This window comes from Drosophila gunungcola, unplaced genomic scaffold (assembly GCF_025200985.1).
Source record: "Drosophila gunungcola strain Sukarami unplaced genomic scaffold, Dgunungcola_SK_2 000001F, whole genome shotgun sequence".
In the NCBI taxonomy this organism is placed as follows: domain Eukaryota; kingdom Metazoa; phylum Arthropoda; class Insecta; order Diptera; family Drosophilidae; genus Drosophila; species Drosophila gunungcola.
The window spans coordinates 14341925-14364444 of NW_026453197.1; the positions used below are offsets into that span (position 1 = coordinate 14341925).

Here is a 22520-nt window from a genome sequence, read left to right on the forward strand (position 1 = left end):
AAAATTCTGTTTATTTTTATTCATTTGTTTCATTAAAATCATTTGCGTGGTGAGACGGTATGCACATAGTTCATGTATTGCATTAATTGAAAAGCATTATGGTTAAGCTAAAATGGACGCCAACTTAGTTCTAGATATTCGAAGCTAATAATTAAATAAATATTGCACGTTTGTCATAAAAGAAGCTTAAAACTTTGTACACTTTTTGCCCAGAATGCATTTGCTGGTTTTTCCGTAGTTTCGTTGTGAGATTTTCCTTGATTATGATCTAAAAAGTACAATAGCTCTCGATATATCGAAAAGCTTACATACAATAAGTCCTTACAAAATAGATTCTTGTGTTTCTTTTCGTTTCCCTTCTAGTCTTATTAGCAGCTAGTAATTGAAATAATGCCTTCCGATAAATTCATGGGTAAAAGCAGGGGTAAATATCTTATCAAATATCGGTTACAAACATTAATTTGTGCTAAGGCAGAGTTAGATGGAAGATGTTCGAGTGCGAACGAGTTTCACAAAGCTAAATCTAGGTAAATATCAATAGCACTTAGTTAATATCAATGGTAGCCATGGGAGATATGTGAGAATGATAATGAAGACCGAATGAAATCAATTGTACAGGTCAAAGCAAGCAAATCAGTTGGAACTCAAGCATTGAGAGTCAGCATCCTTCTACACCTTCCAGTCCAAACGGAACTCGTCCACCAGTAGCAAATGCTGATGGACAAGCCAACCTTTGGGATTATAGATTTCAATTTAATTAAGGGTATTGTGGTTATAAAATCAATTTAAATTTACCTTCCTGCTGCGCCAGCGCCAGAAACTCCTGCCACTTGGTCTGTATGTCCCAGTACTTCTCCTTGATCTGCAGATAGGACACTGCAAAGAAGTAAGCCTTGAGCACATCCTGCGGACGCGTTTCAAAGTGCAGATACACGCCCAAACATTTTTTGGTCTCCGCTATGATAAAGTGCTCGTGGGGATCAAAGGAGGATACTATGTTTTCAATGACGCTGCTGCTCTTATACTCGTCAATCATATTCTTTACGCTCAGTCCCAACTTAATGTTCAGTGACACGGAAACCGTCTTTCCAACTGTGACCCGCTCCATTGCGTTGACCTGTAAGGATTATTTTATTTTTGTAATTGCTATAAGGGTAGATAAACTTTGGCTTGCGGAGTTTGCTTCTTTTCTGGTTATTTATACATTTGTTTAGAACTCTTTTACTAACCTGCTGTGGACTGAGCATCCTTGATGACCGAAAGAACTCCTCTAGAGCAATCAAATAGCGCGATTCGTTGAAGGTTCGCAGACAAACCGCGCGTACCGCCTTGAGATTGGCGTATAGATGCAGACTGACTACCACGGAGAAGACGGTGTAGAGGACAGCCTGACTCTTGATCAGCGTTAGGAGATACAGTCCCACAAAGGAGGCCACCAGATTCACGCACGTCTCCTGCGAACTATCCTTGGAGGCCACATCCGCCAGATTGCCACGCAAGGCATGGTGCTGGGTCAACGCCGATCTAGTAGCTCCTCCTGCCACGCCCACAATCGCCTTGAGCATTGTGGAACAGCACAGGATTTGGGTGCTGAAATGCGGATACTTGGGAAGCACATAGATCTCGATGCCCATGGCCAGATCGTTAAGGAAATCGGCCCGCAAACGCCACTTCTTCGAGTCGACATCCAATTGAGAGCCTTGCCACCAGGCGAAGAGTATTCGGCCTACATGTCCGCTGCCCTCCTTCAAAATCCAGGTGACCGTGGCGGAAAACGCATTGATGTTCTCACTGCCCACGCCGATTCCCTTCAGGATGGCATGGGTGCACAGGGTGCCGCAGATGGTGCTGCAAAAGGCCTGAGCCGTGTCCCAGATCTGATATGCCGCATAATCCTCGCTCACACTATCCGGATAGCCCTTGGGCAGGAAGACCTTTTGCAGCACGCGGAAAAGCAGGAACTTCTCCTGGATGACCAGCTTATCGCCACACAGCGGAACCCTAACGATGTTGCTCTGATCTGGAGTTTGGATTTGAAAGGGGTTTTAATTTAAATGAGGTATTAAAGGCGGGCTTTACCTAAACCTGGCAGAATTTGTTGTTATTTTGGCTATACCTTAAAGTTTCATGTAGTTTTTACCCTAAATTTATTATTGCTTACTTAGCAATTTCTAAGTTATTTTGAAAATCTAATGGTTATTTTTGTAATTTAATTAAAATCAAGAAAACTGATATTACCTTTTGCAAGAACCTTAAAGTAGACTTTGTTGTTCTAAAAATTAATTAAGCCCAACGTGGCAGATTATCACATGATACGCTTATTGGAGATTAGCTTGATTGGGTTGGGTCTATTTTAGCAAACTTAGTTCTTAAACATTAGGAAAACTAGATATTTAGCTGCCATAGGAATAAGGACTCTGCAAGGCTTGTTTTGTTGGTTTGATCGATTTGCTCACCTGCTGGCGTCACATAGAGGATTTCCTCACCCTTCCTTCCGTACTGTTCCCGAAAATGGATTTTCATCTCTCCTGTGCGTTTTTATCGTACTTCTGTCAGGGAAATTAAGTTTTATTGCCTTTCCGGCGCTGGCTGGTGTTTTCCCTCCAAGTTGTTTTAGGGGAGCTCGACTTCCAGCAGCAAAACACCACCCACCTGGCACCCACAGTTTTTTATTTATGTCCGACGTCGGGTTGTCTGTGTTTTTCAGTCGAGAAAAGGCGAAAATCCATCGAATTATCGGCTACCGAAACTAAACTCGAAACAATCGGCGAACGTGGCGTTGTTAAGCGAACTCTAGAACATTGCACAAAGAAGCTGATGGCCCGCTGCTTCAATTAAACACTAGCAACTAATTGTAGTTCAAAATAAATATACCCCAAAACCAATTTCTCCCCACTCCAATGATTTTCCATACCCCCTTCCCATTGTGTTATCAGTCAGCTGTGCACGGGTGCGTTTCGCTGTGAGTGCCGCTAGCTATTGCGTATTTAATAACCGCTGGCAACGGGCACACTGGAGATTTAAATTCATGTAACGGTACTTTTAACAAAAAATAACTTAATATAAATAAATAAAAGAAACATATAAAGATCATTGCATACTTCTTGCTTACTTTATTGCTTGGTAGCTACTTACAAACATTTTATATTTATTTCATTTTCTTTGCCTCCTCATAATCGTGCTTGCCTCATTTACATTTGGTTTTCATTAGTATTTTATTTTTTCGGAATACAATCTCAATATGTCTAGGATACCTAAATTTCGTGCATACAAAAAACGGTTAGTAGATAATAATATAGAAACAAAGCTCAATTGTTTTAACTTATTTTATTTTTAAGTTATGTTTATGGTAAGTTATATACCCTTGGATATAGTTCCTACACCCTACCCATGAACTAACAAACCCACCCCCTTCAGTTATCAATCAGCTGTGAGCGTCGCACTGTGAATGGCGTCAGCTGATCAGGATTTCGATTGCTCCTCGCAAACGGTCACACCATCGGCCCCCAAGTTTATAAAAACGAAAGTCCCCGAATGCTCGTCAGCAATAACAGCTCAGCAGACCAAACCAAAACAAACCACAAAACTAAAATAAGTGACAGCTATATAGCTAAATAACAATTGCCCTAGTGATACAACTTGTAGGGGCCCAGTGTGTGATACAATCGTCTAAATTTAAAGTGTGAAAAACTAAGCAAACTTTTGGCAACCGATTGAAAAACAAATTCCGTTGGTGTGTGCCGAGTGCTACACGAAAAAACAAAGGAACACTATAACTACAGCCACCAGAAATCAGGCAATGTCATTGGAGGATCTCAAGTCCAAGTTGCGCCGTCATCCGAAGTTAGTGGGCCTGGGCGGAGTGGGCCTTCTTACTGCGTAAGTAGATCACGCCATAGCACCCGGAAAAACCACAACAGAACACGTATTCTAAAGCAGCTGCTACAGGTCTCAGTTGAAAAAAAAAAGCTCGATGTAAAATAACTTGAAAATAATACTAAATCGTAATGAGTTTCTATATTTGCCTATTTAAAATAACATGAATCCCATCGTAAAAACATCTAAAGTATAAATCCTACCCATGCTTAATCAGTTTTTATATTTTCCTTTAATTAAAATCTTTAAAATGATTGACTTTACATTTTACATTTATTAATACATTTTATATTTATTAAATTAAAACATTAAATAGAAAATTTCGAAAAACACTCCCCAGTGACACACTTACAACTTTTACATTTGTAGCTTACCAAGATTTAGGAGGCTCGTCCCACATATGCATATGTAGTACCTTTTAATTTCGTTGTCCCATTTCAACGGCGCCACATGGTAATGAATAAGTCGTACGATCTAGATATACTATATATATCGAGAAAAACAAAAACAACAACAGATCTTGTTTTCCGCATTCCCTATACTAAATAGGTGTTGTCGCACATGTGACGTCATTTGTTTACATCAAATTACGCGATGATTAGTCAAGCTATACGAATACGTTAATGAAGAACTATCCACAAACAAAAGGTGTTTGGTGGTATGATTTTAAATAAAAATTTTAAAATGATTGTAAGATTAACATAGCCAGTTTTAAGGAGTATGGGTTTATCTTTGATTCATAATTGAAATAACTGTCAAAAAAATAGTTTTAAATAACATAAACTATTCCTTAGACATAATAAATAATAATACAATTATGTTTATTTAGAATACAATATTTTCATAAATTATCATATTTTAGAGTATATTCATAGTCTTTAACTGACTCATATAGCCTGACTCTTTTATTTTCTTACCAAAACACGATCAAAACAAAACGTACGATTTTGTAAAAGTGAGATAGCAAGCTAATGAAGTTTTTTTTTGTTTTTGCCCCGCTTCTTCTTATTCAGCGTGTGCGTGAACAGCTGTTCAAGGCCCCCCAAAAAAAAAAAAAAGCACTGAAAAAATTAGTGTGCCAAAACTATCATGGCGCCATAATAGTGCGCAGTTAAAAAATATTTGTGAGAACCCCCGCGAATTTATAGATCCCCTTATCACCAGTGATAGTACTTTCTTGTTGTTTTTCTGTGAATTTTGCAACCATGGCGCGTGTTTTGGGATAATGGGATAGTTGTTTGTGCAATCGGAGGTGACGCGCCCACTTTTTTAAAATTAAACAAACTAGTCTTTGGTTTCGTTGTTGTTGTTTATCTCACATTTATCTCAATAACAAATAGTTGGCAGCTTTAGGTGTTGTTGTTATTTAAGGTCAATTAATCTGAAAAAGAACAACAAATGAAATAAAACGGAAGTTCCGATTGATAAGAATTTAAACGGTTTTAAATATAAATAAACTTTTTCCACTCTGCTATATATAATCAAGTGTTTTATTTATTAGTAAATATATACTTTGAGAAGCTTAAATTATTAAAATGGAAATAGTTGAAAACAAATAAATTTAAAAAATATATTAAATTATAAGTCAATAAAACAATAATAAGTGGCTGTTTTTCAAATGGATAACAAAATGGTAAACAACAACAAACTGTAAATAATTGTTTATTTGACATTTTCTGGAAAAACAAATAGTTGGCAGCGATAATTGTTATTGTCCTAATTAAATCATTAAATAAAGGCAAAGCTTTTAAAAAGTATTTAATCATTTTTAAACCGGTATTTGGTTTTGGAGATGAGCTCGTACTTGAAGTCGTTTGAAATAACAGAGCAATTGCTTAGATAGCAATTGAGTAATATAGAACAATTAGTTAAACAATAACTACTGAATCTTTTTTTAAGTAAACCAAAGTCATACGTGTTTTTACAAATATTTCAATTAATACTTGAATTATCGCGTCTTTCAGTGCTGGATTTTTGCTGTACGAGTCGACGCAGGTGCGCAGATTCCTCTCTCAATATGTGGACAAGAAATCCCCGGAGCTGGACAAACGTCGCGCCGAGTACATCTACATCAAGTACCACATATACCGCGAGTCCATGCGAAAGCTAAAACAGAAGGAGGAGGACGAGAAGAAGTGGATCAGCGTGATCATCAATCCGATTGGCAAATGGTGGAAGGCGGCCAAGCACTCGGTTGCCTGGCGACTACTCAATATCGCCCAAACTGGCAGCCAACCGGAGCGCCTGAAGGCGGTGCAGCAGCTCATCTGCATGGATCACCTTAAGGACTGGGACTTCCGTCATCTGGCACAGATCTGTGATGCCCGCACCGCCGTCTCCTTGGCCCGTTGCAATGCCGACACGCGCTGGTTCATGCCCGTACACCGACGCGGCTGCATCAAGAATCCCAAGATGCTCCTGTCCGAGCTCCATGTGATGCTGGCCCGCCTGCGCCCCATGTCCTGCGTGGACCACTTCTTCAGCAAATACTTTCCCGAACAGGATCCCATTGTAAGTACATTTGTAGTTCGTTATTTGTATAAAACTAAAGTCAATTCTTTGAATCTTGCAGGAGGACATCCATGAATACTTGACCCAGGAGCAGACCATTGTTCTTTCCACAGCCGACACAGATTTACTCAAGGAAATCATATCTTTTCTGCACCACATCACCAAGGATCCCGAGGCCTCTGCTAGAATTATCAGAGACGGAGGCCTTGTACATCTCATGGAGCTGCGAAAGATATTCAGCGACGACAACGAGACCTTATCGACTCTCTGCAAAGTGTTGGCCAACATGTCCCTGGTTCCCGATGCCGTGGAACATTTCTTTTCGTCCGGTTGGGTTGGCGCCCTTGCCGAATGGCAACAGTGCCCCGATCTCCGCCTGCAAGTTATCTCGGCCAAGACAATGGCAAACCTGGACTACGACGATCCCAACCAGTGCACCTATCCGCCGAACGTTTATCCGCTGCATCCCCGAGTTCGCACACGCAGGAAGCCCAAGGCTGATATCGTTTTCGTCCACGGATTGTTGGGCGGAGTGTTCATCACCTGGCGCCAGCGGGATAGAAAGCCCACGGAGCTGGGTCTCTACGGAAAGAATGCCTTCTACACCAGTGAAACGGACGATGTGTTTCTGGTGGGCGAACAAAAGAGGGTTAATGGCAACAAGCAAAAGAAGGAGCAGGGTAGACCATTGGTTACCGCACAAGCCGAGGCGGCCAAGAATGGCAAAGTAAATCCGAAGACAGAAACAATCAAAGGTAAATGGAGTTGTAAGCTCTAGCTTATCCTCATCTAATTCGATCCTATTTCACTATTTCAGATCCTGTCTTAAAAGCCAGCAAGAAAGTGGAAGAACGGAAGTTGAACATCAGCGATGCGGCAACAATGGAATTCGTGGAGACGCTGAGAAACGAAGCCGAGTTGGACTCGGACTGGGAAGTCGTCCACCCGGATGTTCCGCTAAATGCCAGCGAAGACTGCGTCGGAAAATTCAGTGTATCCGGGAGTGAGTGGCGAAACCAGGATACCAGTGAGGAGTACACCAACTGTTGGCCCATGGAATGGCTGCCAGACGACTATCCAGATTCCAGAATTCTCGGCATAGATTACACTTCGGCGGTCACAGAGTGGTCGGCCAATTTCACAAAATACTGCCCGTGCGAGAAGGGTCAGGGGCACATTGATGTGAGAGCTAGCACTCTGCTCGACAGGATCTCGGCCGCGGATGTGGGTAACGATCGTCCGATTGTGTGGATAGGACATTCCATGGGCGGGCTGCTCACCAAGCTGATACTGCTCAAATCTCTGGACTCCCAGGAGCCGAAGGTCCAACAGCTCGCCAAGAACACCAAGGGCATTGTATTTTTGGGTACCCCTCACCGTGGTTCACCCATCGCCAAATGGAAGCAGCACATGCAGATGATACTCTCGCCCTCCATTGAGGTCAAGGAGATGGAGGAGAACTCACCGAAGCTGCTGGAGATGCATCGCCGCTTTATGGGCTGCCTGCACACGTTCCTTCGCCATGTGAAGGTCGTCAGTGTGGCTGAGGGATCGCCCACCATGCTGACCACATTCAAGTTTCCACTGCGCATTGTCACGGAGGAGTCCTCTAAGATAGATTTCGGAGACTTCTATCTGCTGAAGGACGATCACTTGAGTCTCTCCAAACCGATTTACAGGCAATCGTTCCTCTATCAGAGATTGTTGCATGTGATTCGCGAGGCCGTCAAGGAGAGATCGGATCCCAAAGAGCAGGATGGTCAATCGCAAGTCACTCCAAAAGAAGATCTCGTGCTCATGAACATCGTGGCTGCTTTGCTGAAGGGAGCCAAGGGTCTGTTTGAATCGCTGCCCAGAGTCGCACTGAGATTTAGCACTTAAGAGGCGCTATTACATACCCCGCTACATGCCAGTACCTTAATAGTATCCCCATTAGTCTATAAAAAACTTGTAAAGTATTTTTCCCAACGGAGCCGAGCTTTCAGTTGGGGCTATTGCTTTTCCACACAACCCATCACCGTCATGACCAGATCCTTGTAAATACTCACGCACTCCATGTAGTTTCTTACTCCTGAATCCTAATTTATTATTCTCGGCTTACGACTTAAACATTTAAATAAATGTACATGTTTTACACAAGCAAAGTTTACGTTTAGTTGGGTAAAAGATCTTTTAAAGGCTAAATACTTTCGAAAACAACTTTTTAAAATGTTACATTCAGTTGGCTACTCTTAAGTATCAGAAAATTAGGAAAACATATGGGTCAGTTACTTGATTTTCTTTATGCAGATATGTATTTGAGTTTTGAACAGCATTATGCTTACTTTGCTTATAGAATATATTGAAATTTAAAAATTATTCTTATCAAAATTAACATTTATAGTTTATAAATATGTATACGGTGCTCTTTGAGGTCGTTTCCATTAACTGGGGTTCTGGGCCTCCTGCCCCTTCTTGGCTTTTAAACGTTCCTGTGCCAATCTTCGGTTCTCCGCAATCCTGGCCATTTGCTCGTTGGACAATTTCTTCGCGGCAGGCGTTGCAGGCTGCGAGGGAGGCAGTGGCTGGCCATAGTCACTGATGTCCATCGAGGCCAACGGAGCTCCGTTTCGATCGAAAGTAGGAGCCACAGGGGCTCCATTTCGGTCGAAAGTGGCAGCATTCACCGCAGAGTAAGGAGTGGACATCACGGCATTGCCACGGGAGAATGAAGGAGTGACCAGCGTACTGTTGCTGGAGGTAGTGGACATTTTCCTTTGATGTGGTGTGCGTGGCGCCAGTCTGGACATGGCAATCTGCTCGCCCAACAGGGCATCGAACTCATCGAAGGGTTCGTCGCCGGCTCCGTCCTGCTGCTCCTCCTGGGCCTCCTCCATGGCCTGTGCCTCGTGGGCGCGCATCTCCTCCAGCTGGCCCAGACGATACCGTGTCATGTGCACCTGGAGCGGCTTCTTCTTGCCCAGCCGCTCGATATTGTTGAGCACGTCGTCGAAGGTGTAGGTGGGATACATGCGATGGCCCCAGTGCTGCAGGCGCCGGAGCACCTCGTCGAGATCGGCTTTCTCATACCCCTTGCCCTTGAACTTGACGTCTTTAAAGTAGTCCTCGATGGTCTGTATGCCACGGGGACCGCGGAGTGTTTCCACCGTAAGTCTGGGGCGCGGATTTCTCACTGCCCGCTTCTTGGGCTCCACTTTCTGGCCATCTTGACTACCAGGTTCTCCGGCGTTGTCATCATCGTCCGCAAACAGTTTCTCGCCTTCGCCGTCGCTGGGCAACTGATCCGGATCCACCGGTAGATTGTCATTGAACAGGTCATCCACACCATCGTCGCCAAACAGAGACGCCATGGAAGACAACTATAGGAATGCGCAATGACCACTCCAAACTCAACCACAACAAAAGAAATCTAACGAAATTTTGCCGCCATTTTCTGCTTCTTCCATTTTTGCAATTCACAGGCGACGCTTGCATAAGTTACAGGGCTGCCAACTGAATGGCTCTTTGTTCTCTTAATTTTTCTATTACATAACTATTTGGACATATTGCAAAGCTATTTTACTAATTGTAGTTACATATTCATAAGTGGGTGGCGTAGAAAGTGATTTGTACAGCCACCCGTCTTTTGCATTGGTGGCAATAGAAAGTAGAGATGAGAGCGTGACACGTTTTTCAGACAAAAGCCGAGAAATTATGATTGTTGGTTGGTTTTAGGTAATTTTAATAATTGAGTAGATCTCCCCTATAATATTAATAAATTATGTTCCCCAATTACTTAGAGAAAATGTATTCCGCTAAAATATTGTTAATATTACAAGTGTAATGGCAAAATGAATATGAAGAAAGTACCAGGATACAAATTAAAAAAATATATATTAAAATGTAAAAATTAGAGAATTTACTTGTGTTAAGATCGGCAAAATTTTCACTGCACATAATTTTGTGTTAAATTTTCCTAAAGTGCTACCAAACACTACATCTTCGTTACAGGTAAAATAAATATATTTGTAAATAGGTAGTACAGTTTCCTACAAAATGGATTATTATAAGCACGTCGTGACTTACGTGCCCAGACACAAGTCACGAGCAACTCCCATATCTAGGAGCCAGAGCAACTCTGCGTATCGGCTGGCCTGGCAACGCCAAAAAAACGCCATACTTCCAAGAGCATTTTTCGGGGCGAGTTTACATTTTGCGGATAATTGTGGAAAAAGCGGTAAAAGAACGTGCTAACACGAACCCAAAAATCGCTGCCTAAATGTGGTCATCACGTGTGACAAGAACGCCACGTTTAAAACGCTGAAACCTTTAGCTTCTGGCCAAAAAAAGAGCGGTTCACTGCGAGGGCGAGCAAAGAAAATTAAGTGTGGTGGGAATCGGAATCGGAATCGGGATTCTACGCATTGTACGCCGTATCAGCTGAAGAAGAGATTGTGTGCACCTCAAGCGACGCAAACAAAACTAGATCAAAACAAAACAAAAGCGCTCGGATAACTATGAGATCGTAGGACCAGTACAGACTTCGCAGAATTCACTTCGACCGACATGGAGAAGCGGTTCAAGTGGCCGCTCAAGCAGCGGGCCAATCATTCTGAGTCGTCGCCCTATCACCACAATCCGTCGCGTGGCTACCAGTGGCATCAGCACGGGCATCCCAATCAGAACCAGACGCTGCACGCGCACCAGCATCAGCAGCATCCCGGCAAGAATTATGCGCGCCGCCATCATGGACCCAATAGCTATCGCAAGCCACTGGCGCCTCCGCCGCCCCCTCCTGATGTTCAGGTGGGGGGCGGGGCCATGGCGCCACCCTCTTCCGGCGGGTCAGTGGGTGCTGGCGCCGATGTGGTGACCCTAATCGTGGAGAACAACAATCTGAAGCGCATGATTGTGCTCCATTTAAAACTGATGCAGGAGCAAACCGATAGTCTGGCGGCCAAGGACAAGGATTTGGACGACCAAAATGGGAAGCTGGGCATTGTGCGTGCGCAGAATCAGGAACTGAAGCTGGCTGTCGCCAAGCTGGAGGCCGAGAACGAGGATCTGCGCAAGCAGCTGCGAAGGAAAAACCAGCGGCGGAACGATGATGACGACGACGACGATGATCACTTACTGCCACCTGCTGCCCCGCAGCAGAAGGTGATCCGCTGCCACGCCGAGACGCAAACTGTGCTCCGGGAGCGGGAACAGAGCACCCAGACGATTGACTTGCAGCCACAACAGGCGGAGGTGGAACCCAGGATCCTGTCGGTGGAACATTTGCCAGCAGTGCCCCTTCATGCTGGCGCGGTCACGAATCTGCCAGTCACAAAGCGCTTAGAGAGCAAAGGACGCGGCGAGTTTAATGGCAAAAAGGTTAGCACCTTCATCCTGCAGCGCATGAATCAGGACTTTAAGCATCATATCCAGGAGGAAAAGGACCATGGGGAAGAGCAGACGAAGCAGGAAGACGAAGAGCATTTGCCGGAGGAGGACGACCATGTTCGGGAGGAGATTCACCTGCGGGGGGACGACGACCATCTGCAGATGCAGGAAGTGCAAGGTGAGGAAGTCGTCGGGGGCGATATCTTCCACGATGCTCTGGACGCCATTGAAATGGAGGTGGTCAGCGAGGAGCTGGTGGATTTGGAGGAGCATGTACAGTCTGTGGATGCCAACGGCCATATGGAGGAAGACGATGACGAAGAAGAGCAGGAAGATTCGGAGGAAGAGGACGATAGCGAAGAGGACGATGAAGACGAGGAGGATGCCCAATCTGTAACCAGCAATATGGTTATACACTATCAGCCTGAAAGCGATCTCTGGCAGAATCAGGTAAGTTTGGTGCAATTTATCCATCAAACGATCATATCAAGCAAACCCTTACTTTTGCAGATAAACTCTATGGAATTGGATATGACGGACGAGAAAGTTATAGCGCCTTCGGCCCATTCAACGCCCAACCATCAGCAGAATTCACTGGCGGAGGTTAGGGAGGAGGTGGAAGAGGAGCAGGGTCGCATAAGCGATGAACAGATACAACTGGAGCCTGAACAAAGGGTGGAAAAACAATTGGATCAGGAAGTGGAGGCTGGTGAACCAATGAAGGTCGACACCGTCGCGATCGAGGCAGAAAAGATGAGACAAGAAAAGTCTGAGATAGCAGAACATGCACTGAAAACGCTGCTTTTCCTGCAAAACGTCGCGCTCAAGCAGAAAGAACAGGATCAGCAGCCAGCAAGCTTGTCGGAAACACCTAAGGAGCAGAAACGGCGTCCGGATGAAGCCACGGAGGATCGCAAAGCAATCAAGAAGCATCAGGACGTTCGCCAGGAGCAAGAGACGCACCAGGAAGTTCCTAAGGTGCAAAATAAGCATCACGAAGTTCCCAAGGAGCAACGCAAGCATCACGATGTTCCCAAGGAGCAACATACGCGTCACGAAGTTCCCAAGGCGGAGCTTAAAACCCCAGATCCACCCAAGGACCAAAAGGGGCAGGATACGCAAGGCGATGATCGCAAGAAACAGCTAGAGGATGCACGCAGGGAACTTATCAAGAAGCAACTGAAAGTTGTACCCGAACAGCTCCCCAGCGCGGTGGCGCCTAAAGTAGCTGCGGTTACTAATCCATCTGCTAAGCAAGCCATATTGCCAAAGGCTCTCACCGCTGATATAAAAGGTGTACCTGCTCAAAAGACTATTGCCAACCATCAGTCCACTAAGACTCAAACGGATCCATTGAAAACGCAGCGTTTACAAGTTAAGATCAGGCAGTATGAAATGTTCTCTGACAAGAAGGTCAGCTCCTCCGATTCGAGAAAACGCAAAAACAATGAACACGAACAAGAGCCCGAGACAAAGGTCACGAAACATATGTTGGTTAATGATAAGAAGACTATCACGGAGAAGGCTAAAAGCCAAGATCAGGACTTGGATCACGTCGAAACTGTGAAGCGGAAACTGGCAGAACATTTAAAGAAGGAGCTCCTTAGCCAGTGCCACCAGTCACCAGTTGCTGTTAAGAAAATTGTGAAGGAGAGGACGGTCACAAATCTAATATATCCACCACCAAATACATCCGTATCCTCTACTACAATAACCCCAGCGCCCACGCCGTCGACAACACCCACGCCGGGCTCCACGCCTCAGCCGACACTCACATCCTCAATGGAACTAGAAATAACTGCGGCAAAATCTAAATCGAAGGCAGCTGAACAGATAGCAACTCCTCTGACACCTCAATCCAATAGCAGCGTTAGCAGTAGCACTTCCACAACCCGAAAAACACTTAACAACTGTTCACCCCACACGTATAGCAAGGCAACGGCGAGATCTGGAAAATCAAAGTCCATATTCCGCACCGCCACGTTTCCGTACAGCACGAGAACGTGGGAGGATCAGGAGTTCCACTGCGACAACGAGTTCTTCCTGGAGGAGGCCGACGAGCTGCTGGCGGACAATCCTAGTCTGGAGATACCCAAGTGGCAGGATATCCCAGTGCCGCCCAGTTCCGATAAAAGTGATACAGAAGCGCTGAGCGATGCCGATTTCGAGCGGCGGCATCAGAAGTATGTAAAGGATGAGATCGATCGAAAGTGCCGGGATGCACGGTACATGAAAGAACAGATACGGCTCGAAGGGTTAAGGATGCGTCGCAATCAAGACGAGGTGTTGGTTGCGCTTGATCCCCTGCCCACGTCCACCTTCTACCCGCTGCCCGAGGACATCGAGGGGATCCAATTTGTCTCCGAGGTCCCAGTTCAAGCGTTCGGTGAAAATATGGTCAACATGGAGGCGCGAGATGATTTCGGAGTCGCCTGGGTGGATGCTGTCGAGGCGCCTACCTCCATAGCCAGGTCCAAGGCGCTTGCTGAGCCGGTGGCAACGTTGGCCAGCAAAAAACTGCCCACCACCGCCGCCGAGGCGAGGCATCAAGAAAAACACTCCTCCTACGTGTTTCCAAAGCGACGCAAGCGCCAGAAGAATCGTTAGCCTGTTCGCCCCTGGAGGATCTGTTACGGGAGCTGAGCTGACGAGTGGCGGTTGGGCGGAGGACGTTGCGTTTACCATGCTGATGATTTTCATTTTCTAGTTTTTAGTTACTTCTTAAGCGTGAAAGTGAGAGCACCAGAGTTAACAGTAGCGAATCCCAGAGATCGTCAAGTTGTCATGTAATCCAGATCAGACGATGTTGATTGTATATATGGTTCCAGAGCTTTTTCCTTTTTTATTTGTGTTATGAAAAAAGCGGAAAAGTTGAAGAAATTTTTTTGTACTTTTAAAACGTTTAAAATTCCACGAGAGATCATTAAACGACTGCAAATTGAGGTGTCCTATTCCAACATTTTTTATACAGAATTGTTATTTTTATATCAATGAAATATTAAAACGCGGTGTAAAAGTTCAAGTCAAATTTGTTGCAGACACAATATTTTTCAACTTCCTAAACCTTTTGTCCGTCGTCTGGTCTGGAAATGTTTAGTTTTAGTTACCATCTTGCAATCCGTAGAAATTCTAAAGAGTTTCATTCTAGCTATTTGCTTTTACGTAATTTACTTAGGGTCGATTTCTCAATGTATTGTTAAGTTATTTTCCAGCTTCGAAAACATGTACTTTCTTAAAAAAAATTAATTTCAAGTTAACTTTATCAGTCAGATTTCAAACTAAAACTTTGGGAAATCGACCCTTAGTCCCACATAATGTGTAATCTAATCCAGTCGATAAGTTAGATCGGATAAAACATCTCAGCTTTATCACCCTTAAGATCGCCCGCACTGAAGTGATAAAGAAACAGAAAGGATATAATGTTCAATGGGCTGTTTTTTTGGCGAAACACAATGAAATTCGTAGACTTCTATTTTTAAATATTTTTTTTCCTAGCTCGTATAACACATTTTTTGTCTTTATTTATACTATGTTATGTCAAGACGATACTCTAATGTAGACATCGAGTGTGTTGCGAAGAGTTACTCAGGTATATCTCTGATAATTTTTTTTCTTTTTTTTTTTTTTGATGGTTTGATTGTCTGTAAAAATTGTGTGCGAGTTGTTGTCTGCTTAGAGTTATCGGATTTTACTTTAAACTTATTGTTTTATTTTATTAACTTCTTTGAACTTGTTTTATGTTTTACCAAAAAACAAAAACGGTCGTGAAAGCAAACAAGATTTGAAAAATAAATATGAACCTGATTCCCAAGCTGTAAACACGTTTAGCCCGCACGGGCACCATATATTCGGATAGCATTATTTTCATTAAGCACGTCTTCTGTTTGACTTACGGTCGCAATGATAAGGAACCTGCCAACGTCCGGTGGAAATCAAATCGCCAGCTCGCCTTCGAGTAGCGCCTCTATTTTTGTACATTTCTGTAGGTGTAAAGTCGGTTATTTGTAATATAGCGTTAAGTAGGCACGCATAGAGAGGTAATTATAAGAAACAAAAAGAATATTATACATTGTACATTGTCCAGGAGAAGAAGAAGGTAGAACGTCGTTCATCACCCCTTTTACACCATTCTATGTAATTAGCGTTAATTAGTTCAATTTACTGAAGCTTCAACTGAAAACCAATTCGAAATTATTGCCACCACTGTAGAGCCCAAAACAAACACACCTACTCTAAGAAAAAAATGTACTACATACAATGTATTTGTATTTGTTTAACAAGTTTTATTGTAAAGATAATGATAATAATATACCGGATAAAGTAAATTGTAAAGCAGCAAAATGCAATCAATACTTGGACTCGCAACTTATTTTGCACTGGTGATTTGTTAATGAAATTCTAATAATTGACATTTGGTATTAGAATCGCTATTAAGCAGGCCTTATTGGGTTTTCTGAAGGACTTGGTTCACATATATGGTACTGGTTTTCATAGTTGCCTTTTTTGTACGGACATTTTACGTTCTTGATTGGTTGAATTTTTGATTCATCTTAAACGTAATTTAACAGAGCTTAACATTAGTTTATAGAATTGTATAATTGCTTTCGACATTCAATAATACTTAAGGGTTTTTTTTTGAAAACCAGAAAAGTGTATATAAAAACAGGTAAAATATTTATAAAACCCGAAAAGGCCAGCTGGATTCTGTATTATTTGTTGCTCTGCGTCAAGTACTGATGTCCGGTGGTCGCCCACAGCTCATCCACATCCTCCAGGCTTTCGCGCCAAAGCTTCTGGAGGAGTTTCCACCCCTGTTCTTGGGTCACCAGTAGATAATCATTCGTGGGATGCAGTGTATGAGTGTAGAGACCCATCACCAGGCTCTGAACCAAGCGGGCAGCCACACAATATTTGAGATGGGCCAGTTCGGAGTTCTCAATGGGAATGCCACTGGTGTAACCGGCCAAAAAGATGCCTCCATTGGCCAGATCGTTGGCCTGCAGGATCATATAGGTGAGGGCGACTCCAACTTCGAAGATTAGTGGCGATTTGCTCGTATCCCCGAAATCAATCACTCCCTTGATGGTGTATTCGGTCTGGTTGGGGGCCTGCTCCACCACAATATTTTGCTCGTTGAAATCACCGTGGATGATTTGGTGCTCCAAAGTGGGCAAAATACTCAGAACCTTCGCCTCGAATGCATCGATCACCTCCTCGCAGATGAGGCGGCGCTCCTGATCCTTGACCACGTACAGAAATTGCCTCAGTTCCGGAACACTCTGCAGCATCCACAAAGTTTTGTGGGTTTCGTAGGCCTCGTGGGTGAAATTCTTCAGGGCTCGATCCAACCTGGCCAAGTATTCCCCGCTGCGGTAGAGCAGATGCTTCGTCACCGGCACTTGGTGGAAGATTTCACCCGGTATATATTCCAGAAGCCGCACCACATTCGAATTTCCGTTGAGCCGCTCCACCGAGTAATACTTTCCAGTGGCATTGGCTATCGGCCTGGGGCACTTTACACTGTGTTTTCCTAATTAATCGTGATGTTAGGTAAAAAATGTAAGCTTAAAAAAAAGTAAATATTTATATTTACCCAAATAAAGCAGAAGTTGATTCTGGCCGTCCACAAAGTCCACCTTCTTGGAGTCCAGGGAGTTCAGGATCTTGAGGACATAGCCGTGTGGACAGTGGGTCACAATTAGGGGGTTCTTAACATTGCTGTAATGGTAAGCAAATTGATTGTCAATGAGCCAACGGCATTGATTCAATACCAACATTATTTAAAACTTAATGAATCTCGTACTATGAGAGGTTATGAATTGAACAAATATAAATACATGCCTTGACAAAAAACAATTTAAAATTGACTTGATTAAAACGGTATAAATGAGATTGAAAAAGTGTTGACTAACATTTAAACAGTGTTGACTACATTTCAGCATTTTATTTCCTGGTGAATGGCAACTTTGTATTTTTTAGTTGCGCACCTCAGCCACACTATTGCATTGGTAACTTTTTGGCGCGTAAAAAGTGCGATTTTATTGATTGTTGTTCTGTTTATATGTGTTAATATTGTTAGCCCCAATCATGGGCATTACCGGTTTGATACCCTTCGTGGAGAAGGCCTCCTCGCGATTGCAACTGAAGGATATTCGGGGCAGCACAGTGGCCGTGGACACTTATTGCTGGCTGCACAAGGGAGTTTTCGGCTGCGCGGAGAAGTTGGCCCGCGGCGAGGACACGGATGTTTATGTCCAATACTGCTTAAAGTACGTGCAAATGCTGCTGTCCTACGACATCAAGCCCATCCTGGTGTTTGATGGTCAGCACTTGCCGGCCAAGGCGTTGACCGAAAAGCGGAGAAGGGATTCCAGGAAGCAGAGCAAGGAGCGGGCGGCGGAACTCCTGCGATTGGGACGCATTGAGGAGGCCCGATCCCATATGCGCCGCTGCGTGGACGTTACCCACGAGATGGCGCTGCGCTTGATCCGGGAATGCCGCAGCCGGAATGTGGACTGCATTGTGGCGCCCTATGAGGCCGATGCCCAAATGGCCTGGCTCAACAAAACCGATGTGGCCCACTACATCATCACCGAGGACTCGGATCTGACGCTCTTCGGAGCCAAGAAGATCATCTTCAAGCTGGACCTCAACGGCAGCGGTTTGCTGGTGGAAGCCGATAAGCTCCACCTGGCCATGGGCTGCAAGGAGGAAAAGTATAACTTTGAAAAGTTCCGTCGCATGTGCATCTTATCCGGCTGTGACTACCTGGACTCACTGCCTGGCATTGGACTGGCCAAGGCCTGCAAGTTTATACTCAAAACGGAACAGGACGACATGCGAATAGCACTGAAGAAAATACCCAGCTACCTCAATATGCGCAATCTAGAGGTGAGTCGATGGACGCTTATTAAAAGTCCCAAGTATTAAATCAACTATTTTTCTCAGGTAGATGACGACTATATTGAGAACTTCCTGAGAGCGGAGGCCACCTTCAAGCACATGTTCATCTACAATCCTCTGGAGCGTCGCATGCAGCGGTTGTGTGCCTTGAAAGATTATGAAACCGATGAAAGCTACTGCAGCAATGCTGGCACCTTGTTGGAGGATAGCGATCAGGCCCTGCATTTAGCCCTGGGCAACTTGAATCCCTTCTCGCTCAAGCGTCTGGACTCTTGGACACCGGAAATGGCGTGGCCAACGCCAAAGAACGTGAAACGTGCCAAGCACAAGAGCATTTGGCAGGGGAATTTCCAAAAAGAGAACCCCTCCACACCTAAGAAAGGAAACGCGTGTGCTTTGTTCTTCAAAAAAGTGGATTTCGTGAGCAAAACCGTAGACGAGGAGATCGCGGCTAATCAGAAAATAGAAAAGGCCAAACAAACAGAGGCGCAGGTGTTTAGCATGTACAATTTTCGATCCAAAAGAAAGCGGAGTCCGAGAAAGGAAGAGTCTATGGATCAGGAGCGCACACCTCCTCCGTCGCCGGTCCAAAAGAGTCGCCACAATCCCTTTGCCAAGGAACGGACTGTGGAGGAAGCTTCCCAGCGATCCCCGGTAGGTTTGTGAGAATGCCTCCTTGCTGCGATTGCTCAGTCCCAAGAAGGCAAGTCCTTTGGGCGGAGAAGCTGATGAAACGAGGGTTAATGCTCTTAAAAGAAGCATATTCGCCAAGGAGCAAGTGCAGGTGCGAAGTCGATTTTTTGCCTCCCAGGACGAACAGACAAGGCTTCAGAAGGAGCAGCCAAAAGATGAACAGAATGGCGCAAAAAAGGAGCAGGAGCTGGACTCAAGCTCTATCAGTAAGAAATTAAGACTAGAAAAGGAAGTTATTTCAGTAGAGAATTCAAAACGACAACGTTCTAACTCACCGTGCAGTGAGGGAGAAACAGACACAGAAACCACTGCCTCTTCGCTTTTGCAATCCCAAGATAATCCATCAGAATCTACGCATTTAGAATCACAAGAAGAGCCAGCCACTTCTCAGCCAGAAAAACCTACTAAAGGCATAGGAATACGCATAAAATCCCTTGATGTACTAGTTGAAAACTCCCTGGAACCCACCGATTCCGACAGGAACAACAATGATGCCATCATTCTGCTATCCGACGACAGCTGTAGTTCAGAGCAAACAGCCTCATCCATCTCAACGTCCACCCTGCAACGCCAGAATTCCCTGCCAGCCGGCAAACGAAGAGTTGGACTAAGTAAGCCCTCCACTGCCAAAAAGGGAACTCCCAAGACCAAGACGAACGGCAAACTCGGAGTCGTGGGCCAGAATCAAACCAAACTGAGCATGTTTGGCTTTCAGAAGAGACCTGTCCTCAAATAGATATCTATTACTAGACTGTATCTTTTTTTTTTTCTTTAGATTAATCTAATTTATTAAAGTGAAGACTGACTACACCAGAGCTGAATGCCATGAATCCATCAAGATTACAATTGCGAGGCTGGTAAGGTGATTTCTGACTGTCGAGAACTGCGTCACACTCAACTGCCGCGACTAACAACTTTAATTAAACCGAGGTATAAATAGATGCTACACCCCGTCACATTTCTCCGGCCATTATCATTTGTTCTCGTGTTGCACAGTTGTGCTTGGTACTGCAGCTAAAATTGCGGTCACAATAACAGCACGGACAATAAGTTAGGTACAAAAAGGTTTTTAAAAAAATCTAATGTTTTAACTTTTACAAAAAAGATATATGAGTAAAATTTTTCTTAAGTAAACTAAATATAATCAGATGTTTTAATTGTTAAATAAGTATGTTTGTGCTATTATTGTGACTGCAACTGTATGAGATGAATACACTGTATATTCTGACACCAGATAAACCTCCGGATGTGATGAGGAGTTGAACAAGGGTGTCAGCGAGACTACGCTTTGCTTACCTATCCTCCTTAACGAAGAAGTTGCGGTCGTCGTAGGCTATAATTTCCTTGACCTCGCTTATCGTGATCCCGTAAAGACGTCGCAGCAGGCTCTCCACATCATCGGCCTCCACTTTTGGACGCACATCCGATCCGGGCTTGAGAAGATCGCTATCCACAGGCTGCTCCTGCGCACTGCTTCCGTTTCCATTCGAGGATGTCGCATTGTTTTCCTTGTTCAACTTCTCGGCTGCATCGAACGCATGATTCAAGGTATACGACTTTTTGGACATGTTCGTCAGCTCCACATTGTTCCACTGCTCCATTTTAATTTGGGGCTCTATCGGAGACGCAAAAGACCAAAGGCCAAAAACCCGTATGTAAAAAAATATCAATTAGAAGGCAAATAAGAGCCGAGGTGGAAAATGTTTTCGGTTGCGCGTTCTCCAGCGAAATGAATTGTGTTTCAGTTTGAGTTTCAATTGAAACGAGTTCGTCGACGTCTTCTCCATATCTTATTCGCTGGTCTGTCTGCGTTCAAGTACAGTCAAATATCGCTCATTTAAACCAGCATTTTAATATGATCCGAAAAAGCTTAGTTTAGTTTAGTTCAAACTCCATTTGGGTTTTTGGAATAAGTGTGTATTTTTAAATTTAAAGGTACACATTGATAAATAAATTTAAATAAAGTAATTTGTAAACGCCAATATGAATATCAGTTTTCTATGTGTACCTTTTTTATAGGCGAGGCATGACTGTATCTGCATAAAATTCTGTCTGTTAATATTTGTTTAGTGAGGTTTGACTATAGTTGCGTTTAAATCTGTCCCGTGAGTTTCGTTTTGTGTGGGTGAGTGTGTGAGCCTCTGTCGCCACTTGCAGCGTTAACTTGGATATTTGCTTAATTTGTTAAAGCCAGGTCTGTTTGCATTTTGATTGTGAACTCAGAGGTGCACCGTACCGGATTGTATTTTCTACATTTTTCGGGTGTTATCAGGGGGACAGTCTTGTGGTTGCCCAACCGTGAAAAAGCAAACTGGCAGTCGTGATCGGTTTTATTAACGTTCCAGTCGAAGCCACACATCAATTATAGGAGCACATAAATCGAGCAGATCGCGGGGATTACTTAAAACTAATATGGAGTACGACAGAAAAGCAAATAATTGTCAGGTCATAAATCGAAACTGTCAGCGGAATAATTTGAAAAATGAATGAAAAAAAATATATTGCGTTGGGGAAAGGTTACAATTGGGGGATGTTTTTAAAGCGAAATCTCGAAGTCTACAAATCAAAAGCCAATAAATGACCTTGACTCAATTGTAGTTTATTGCTCATACGCAACGTTGTACGTAACTACGATTCTCTGGGCTCACACATACACACTCCCCTACTCTCACACACACTCACGCTCAGCTGGGGGGTAATTAAAAGCCAAATATATTGTCCATTTGTGACACGCAAATATGCACAGCTGACTGCTAATCAACTACATAAACAAGCCGCCAAATTCACATACATACACACATAATACAAAACACGGCTTATTTGCATTTACCTGTACACGACAATTATGCACCTGTACCTCCGGATCGCAAAAATATTCAACTGAACTCGCCAGTAAACTGTAACGAGGCGGCTGAAAACTGACCAGGCGGAAAGTCGGTTAGTTTTAGGCCCTTTTGCAATGTCATCACCTCACCTGCAGGGTTACTTATGTAAACAGATAAACTAAGCAGCTAACTTTAATAAACACACTTAAATAACACTTGAAAAACAACAAGCAAAACGAACACATTCAAAAATTCAAAGCAATGTGCAGGCACGCCGACATGCGAATGGCAACTATTGCTGCCTCTTGCCACTCGGTCAACAGCTGTTTCTATATTTACATTTGGCCC

General features: G+C 43.9%; 6 protein-coding genes across 10 annotated transcripts; 3 read left to right on the top strand and 3 right to left on the bottom strand.

Annotated features, from left to right (window-relative positions):
* Nucleotides 1-9: 9 nt before the first annotated feature.
* On the bottom strand, nt 10-2913 carry LOC128262208 (RUS family member 1). The gene is made up of 4 exons (XM_052996328.1): nt 2457-2913; nt 1230-2020; nt 796-1117; nt 10-731 (listed from the first exon to the last, which is right to left on the bottom strand). The coding sequence occupies exons 1-4, from the start codon at nt 2521-2523 to the stop codon at nt 670-672; spliced, it is 1242 nt and encodes a 413-aa protein (XP_052852288.1). The 5' UTR covers nt 2524-2913; the 3' UTR covers nt 10-669.
* A 573-nt stretch (nt 2914-3486) lies between these two features.
* LOC128262185 (protein SERAC1) lies at nt 3487-8531 on the top strand. The gene is made up of 4 exons (XM_052996292.1): nt 3487-3879; nt 5841-6387; nt 6449-7142; nt 7205-8531. Exons 1-4 carry the CDS (start codon nt 3800-3802, stop codon nt 8266-8268), a joined length of 2385 nt encoding a protein of 794 aa, XP_052852252.1. The 5' UTR covers nt 3487-3799; the 3' UTR covers nt 8269-8531.
* A 125-nt stretch (nt 8532-8656) lies between these two features.
* Nucleotides 8657-9923, bottom strand: LOC128262214 (protein TIPIN homolog). The gene has a single exon (XM_052996334.1). It carries the CDS (start codon nt 9735-9737, stop codon nt 8811-8813), a length of 927 nt encoding a protein of 308 aa, XP_052852294.1. The 5' UTR covers nt 9738-9923; the 3' UTR covers nt 8657-8810.
* A 597-nt stretch (nt 9924-10520) lies between these two features.
* LOC128262178 (protein male-specific lethal-1) lies at nt 10521-15562 on the top strand. 2 transcript variants are annotated; one of them, XM_052996283.1, is made up of 3 exons: nt 10521-12201; nt 12262-12729; nt 12760-15562. In XM_052996283.1, the coding sequence occupies exons 1-3, from the start codon at nt 10933-10935 to the stop codon at nt 14356-14358; spliced, it is 3336 nt and encodes a 1111-aa protein (XP_052852243.1). In that variant the 5' UTR covers nt 10521-10932; the 3' UTR covers nt 14359-15562. The 2 variants fall into 2 exon arrangements, with proteins under 2 accessions (XP_052852243.1, XP_052852242.1); XM_052996282.1 differs by having other exon boundaries at nt 12262-15562.
* Nucleotides 15563-15995: 433 nt separating this feature from the next.
* On the bottom strand, nt 15996-22456 carry LOC128262207 (hydroxylysine kinase). Of its 4 annotated transcripts, XM_052996324.1 has the most exons (5): nt 22322-22456; nt 22178-22265; nt 20644-20962; nt 17345-17469; nt 15996-17281 (listed from the first exon to the last, which is right to left on the bottom strand). In XM_052996324.1, the coding sequence occupies exons 3-5, from the start codon at nt 20946-20948 to the stop codon at nt 16461-16463; spliced, it is 1251 nt and encodes a 416-aa protein (XP_052852284.1). In that variant the 5' UTR covers nt 20949-20962; nt 22178-22265; nt 22322-22456; the 3' UTR covers nt 15996-16460. The 4 variants fall into 4 exon arrangements, with proteins under 4 accessions (XP_052852284.1, XP_052852287.1, XP_052852286.1 ...); XM_052996327.1 differs by lacking the exon at nt 22178-22265 and having other exon boundaries at nt 22322-22451; XM_052996326.1 differs by lacking the exons at nt 22178-22265; nt 22322-22456 and adding an exon at nt 21584-22099.
* On the top strand, nt 17476-20310 carry LOC128262187 (exonuclease 1). The gene is given in 3 exon segments (XM_052996295.1): nt 17476-18642; nt 18700-19311; nt 19313-20310. Coding segments are annotated over 3 exon segments (2187 nt in total). The 5' UTR covers nt 17476-17838; the 3' UTR covers nt 20084-20310.
* Nucleotides 22457-22520: the final 64 nt, after the last annotated feature.

Coding starts and splice junctions, on each gene's coding strand:
- LOC128262178 (XM_052996282.1), top strand. CDS start 10,933: ATGGAGAAGCGGTTCAAGTGGCCGCTCAAGCAGCGGGCCAATCATTCT. Junction 12,202..12,261: donor GCGATCTCTGGCAGAATCAG/GTAAGTTTGGTG, acceptor TTACTTTTGCAG/ATAAACTCTATGGAATTGGA.
- LOC128262207 (XM_052996324.1), bottom strand. CDS start 20,948: ATGGAGCAGTGGAACAATGTGGAGCTGACGAACATGTCCAAAAAGTCG. Junction 17,470..20,643: donor TTCTTCGTTAAGGAGGATAG/GTAAGCAAAGCG, acceptor TTACCATTACAG/CAATGTTAAGAACCCCCTAA. Junction 17,282..17,344: donor TCAACTTCTGCTTTATTTGG/GTAAATATAAAT, acceptor ACGATTAATTAG/GAAAACACAGTGTAAAGTGC.
- LOC128262208 (XM_052996328.1), bottom strand. CDS start 2,523: ATGAAAATCCATTTTCGGGAACAGTACGGAAGGAAGGGTGAGGAAATC. Junction 1,118..1,229: donor GGATGCTCAGTCCACAGCAG/GTTAGTAAAAGA, acceptor TAATCCTTACAG/GTCAACGCAATGGAGCGGGT. Junction 732..795: donor GGCGCTGGCGCAGCAGGAAG/GTAAATTTAAAT, acceptor ATAATCCCAAAG/GTTGGCTTGTCCATCAGCAT.
- LOC128262214 (XM_052996334.1), bottom strand. CDS start 9,737: ATGGCGTCTCTGTTTGGCGACGATGGTGTGGATGACCTGTTCAATGAC.
- LOC128262185 (XM_052996292.1), top strand. CDS start 3,800: ATGTCATTGGAGGATCTCAAGTCCAAGTTGCGCCGTCATCCGAAGTTA. Junction 3,880..5,840: donor GGAGTGGGCCTTCTTACTGC/GTAAGTAGATCA, acceptor CGCGTCTTTCAG/TGCTGGATTTTTGCTGTACG. Junction 6,388..6,448: donor TTCCCGAACAGGATCCCATT/GTAAGTACATTT, acceptor TGAATCTTGCAG/GAGGACATCCATGAATACTT.